This window comes from Ctenocephalides felis, unplaced genomic scaffold (assembly GCF_003426905.1).
Source record: "Ctenocephalides felis isolate EL2017-DRISC unplaced genomic scaffold, ASM342690v1 CF-g0.4_SCAFFOLD_01886, whole genome shotgun sequence".
NCBI lineage: Eukaryota > Metazoa > Arthropoda > Insecta > Siphonaptera > Pulicidae > Ctenocephalides > Ctenocephalides felis.
The window spans coordinates 13,870,648-13,874,308 of NW_020538040.1; the positions used below are offsets into that span (position 1 = coordinate 13,870,648).

General features: G+C 28.4%; 1 protein-coding gene across 1 annotated transcript; it reads right to left on the reverse strand.

Annotated features, from left to right (window-relative positions):
* Positions 1–908: 908 nt before the first annotated feature.
* Positions 909–3,443, reverse strand: LOC113377950. The gene is made up of 2 exons (XM_026618417.1): positions 3,008–3,443; positions 909–1,467 (listed from the first exon to the last, which is right to left on the reverse strand). Exons 1-2 carry the CDS (start codon positions 3,238–3,240, stop codon positions 1,062–1,064), a joined length of 639 nt encoding a protein of 212 aa, XP_026474202.1. The 5' UTR covers positions 3,241–3,443; the 3' UTR covers positions 909–1,061.
* Positions 3,444–3,661: the final 218 nt, after the last annotated feature.

A 3,661-nucleotide genomic window follows, 5' to 3' on the forward strand; every position in this document is an offset into this window, starting at 1 on the left:
GTAGTTGCCGAATATATTATTCGTTGCAAGCCTGAAATTAGGTTTAAGTTTAAGTTATTTTTTGGCACACTGACTAAGAAATACATAGTCTTAAAATATAGAAGCTTTATTACTTGGTTTTAACGAACATCTTTTTCAAATAATCAGACAATTTTTTCATAAAATATTTTCATAACAATATTAATTGATATTGTAAATAATTTAAATAACTTATTAATGCATTATTATTAATTATTATCAATCTATATGAATATGAATAAAAAAGATCAATTTTATCTTTGTAAAAATTTATTTAATAATATATAGAAAATAAGAACAATCACAGTGTACAATGCTAAAGAATATAAATATCTGCACAGAATCTTCATTGCATTAAAAAATCACACTTTTAAATTTGGTCATACACTAAAAATATATACTTTTATAATGAGTAATTAATTACTGATAAACTTCTCTGTCAACACACTCACAAGATTCAAAATAAGCTAAGAAATAAGACTAACAAGCTAAACTTGCTTGTAAACAGTCCAAATATTTAATCACCTGATTTAATATTCTAAAAAGTCTTTTACCAATTATTTCCACTGCTTCTAGAAGACATGGAGCAAAGCTTGAAAAAAATTATTAATTTGTATTTCATCAATTTTTTAAAGGTATTTTCTCTCACATTTCAAAAAAAAAAAAATAGATTGTTTGCATGTGGTATATAAAATCTTTATATAACATGCATAAATAGTTTTTTTAAACTGTGAGACTATTTCAACACATTTGATAATGCCAACTTGCAATTCCACATAAATAATATAAAAAAGTGCATATTGTCATGAAATAAGTAAATGTCTCACATTACAAGTACTTCTATATTTGTTACAAACAATAAGCATTTTGAATATTATTTATGTGGTTAATTAGCTTAGATCTATGACTGCATAAACTTTATTTTATATAAGTATTTTGAAATTGTTTAATGGCACACTATGCTTATTTCATCGAAATAAGACATACAAAAATTTCATTGCCATTCTTTCCTAATTAACTTAAAAGGTATAAACACAAAATTCTCAAACATCCATTTCCACTTCCATACTATTTAAATCAACACTACAACAATTATTATTGTCTTGCTCTCTTTCTTCACTTTGCTCTAAACTATTAATATTACGTATATCTAATGTAGGTGGGGGTTGCCATAAAACAACAGCCTTACAGGGCCTCTCTAAACTATTTAACAATGATAATGGTACAATTGGTTCGTTTTTCAACTGCCTCATTTCTTCACACAAAACAATTTTTTGTGCATTTTTTAATCTTGTTTCAAAATCTACATTAATTGTATCATTGTTGTTAGTCATTGAATCCATATCGTAATTATCGTAAGTAACAGAGTCTGTAGGGTAGTCTAATGAAATGTGTAAGTTGTTAAAATGTGCAGCCATTTTTTCTTCAGATATATGTTGCTTAGAAGGGCTGTAATGAGCAATAATAATTCGGTTAAAGTTCTATAAAAATACAGGTACAATCTGAGCTAACAGTCATGCAAAGAAAAAACAACATACACCTATCCCAGCTTTATATGGTACTCGTTTTACACATTTTCATTGTTTTAAAAATACAACACTAGAAAATGTACATTATAATTACAAATTCTTAGTACATAGTCTGTGTCTATGATGGAAATATGTAGATAAGATGGAAACTCCCAGTTTTATGATCAAAACTAAATTTTATGTGTGTATAAGCTAGTTTGTTTGAAATACCAAAACAAAGAGCAACATCGCTTTAAATCAGTGTTTATATATAATTGATAGCGTAAATTTATTCAAGGTAACAGAATTATTTTTTACAAAATCTATAATTCATATAAAATTTTATAGTTCAACAATGGCAAGAGATCAAAATAAAAAGCCAGAAGTTAAAAAAAAGTTATAAAATCTGAAATTTTGAACTGTCTTCATAATCTTATATATAAAAATGGAGCTCAGTATTATATTAGGTATGCTAAAGATCTATAATGGCTGTACAGATTTGGCCAGTATTAGTCTTGAAAAAATTGTGGATATCGAGAGGTTGTGGGAAAGGTGAAAAGTTAGAGGAAAAGTATCACTACAAACCAAAACTGAAATTTTGAACCGTCTCCATAATCTTCTTACATATAAAAAAAACCTCGGTATTATGTTAGGTATGCTTAAGTTCTATAGTGATTATACATATTTGGCCAGTATTAGTCTTGAAAAAATTGTGCTAATCCAGAGGTTGTGGAAAAGGTGAGATATTATTTCAGAACCGCGTAGAAACTTCACATTTTTAATTTGAAAATTTTTGTAGAAAGGTAATTTAAATGAAACAGTGGACAGCTGATTTGTTAAATATCAAATCGTTTCGACAGATGATGTTCAATTACATTAGATGAATATTATTTAATTGTAGTAAATAGTTTCACTTGTAGTTTTATTTATACACACAAACATTATTAAACAAATCGCAAGTGTTATTAGAAAACCAAAATATCAACTTATTTTTTAATGTTTGAAATGACAATTTTTGAATTCTTTAGAAATTGTTTACAAATACATTATATAGTAAAACAACGTTTACAATGAAATAATAATAGATGTTGATAATTTTTATTCTTTATATATATCTCTTTACTAATATTTGTTTTTCGATCAATGTGGTTGTTATTCATCATATTACAAACTGACAAAAGGGCATTTTTTATAGTGATTTTCATTTAGCACGGTTTTTCCATATAAGAGTGAATTTTTCGTGATACACGGTTTCTTACAGAGCCTAACTTCCGAGTAAAACATTAGGATAGGTGTATACAGAAAGAACATTTAATGCATGCTAGTAGTTACTAATTCATACAGAACTCTCTTACAACTCATACAGACAACTCGCAAGGCTTTATTGTGAATTACTACATTGCGTAGAATACTCTACACAAACTTGTGAGACAAGAATTGAATTTTGTCATTATTGTATCAATATTTTGTTTATCACTTACATTGCAGGTTCTAATTCCGACTTCCTCTTATGATGAATAATTTTAGGTCCACAATTGTTTTGTACTGCATTAAATTCCATGACTCTAGAATTGGGAATATTGGAACTCCAAGGCATATCATGTACATTCCACGGCGCCCCCGTGGGGACAGGCATCATATTACACAAACCCATGATTGGGGATTGCATATTATTTTTTCTGATATTATTACACTTTTTGTAGTTGTATGACATTTCAGATTTATTATTTTTGTCCTTAGCAATAGCACGAAACTGTTGAGAACTCAGAAAGTGTGCAGTGTGAATCCATGTAATGATTGGAATTTAATCACAACATTTTTGTTTATTTTCGTTCCTTCGTCAATGAATGCAAAGTATTAATTGAATGTGACAGTATAACGTAGTATGGTTAAATGTTTACAAACACGATGCTCGAAAAATCCAGACATTTCTAGTGTGATTGCGCAGCCAACATTAGGATCGAAAATAGTTTGTTTCAGCTACGGCGCTTGTAGATGGCACTGCAGGTTTTGGATATGTATTTGGGAGGCGGTTTTTTCAAATTTAGTCTTATAAGAATATAGTTATCTGTAAGCACCACATAAAATTCCAATTGAAATTGTCCGTGAATAATGAATGAATCATGGCCATGGCC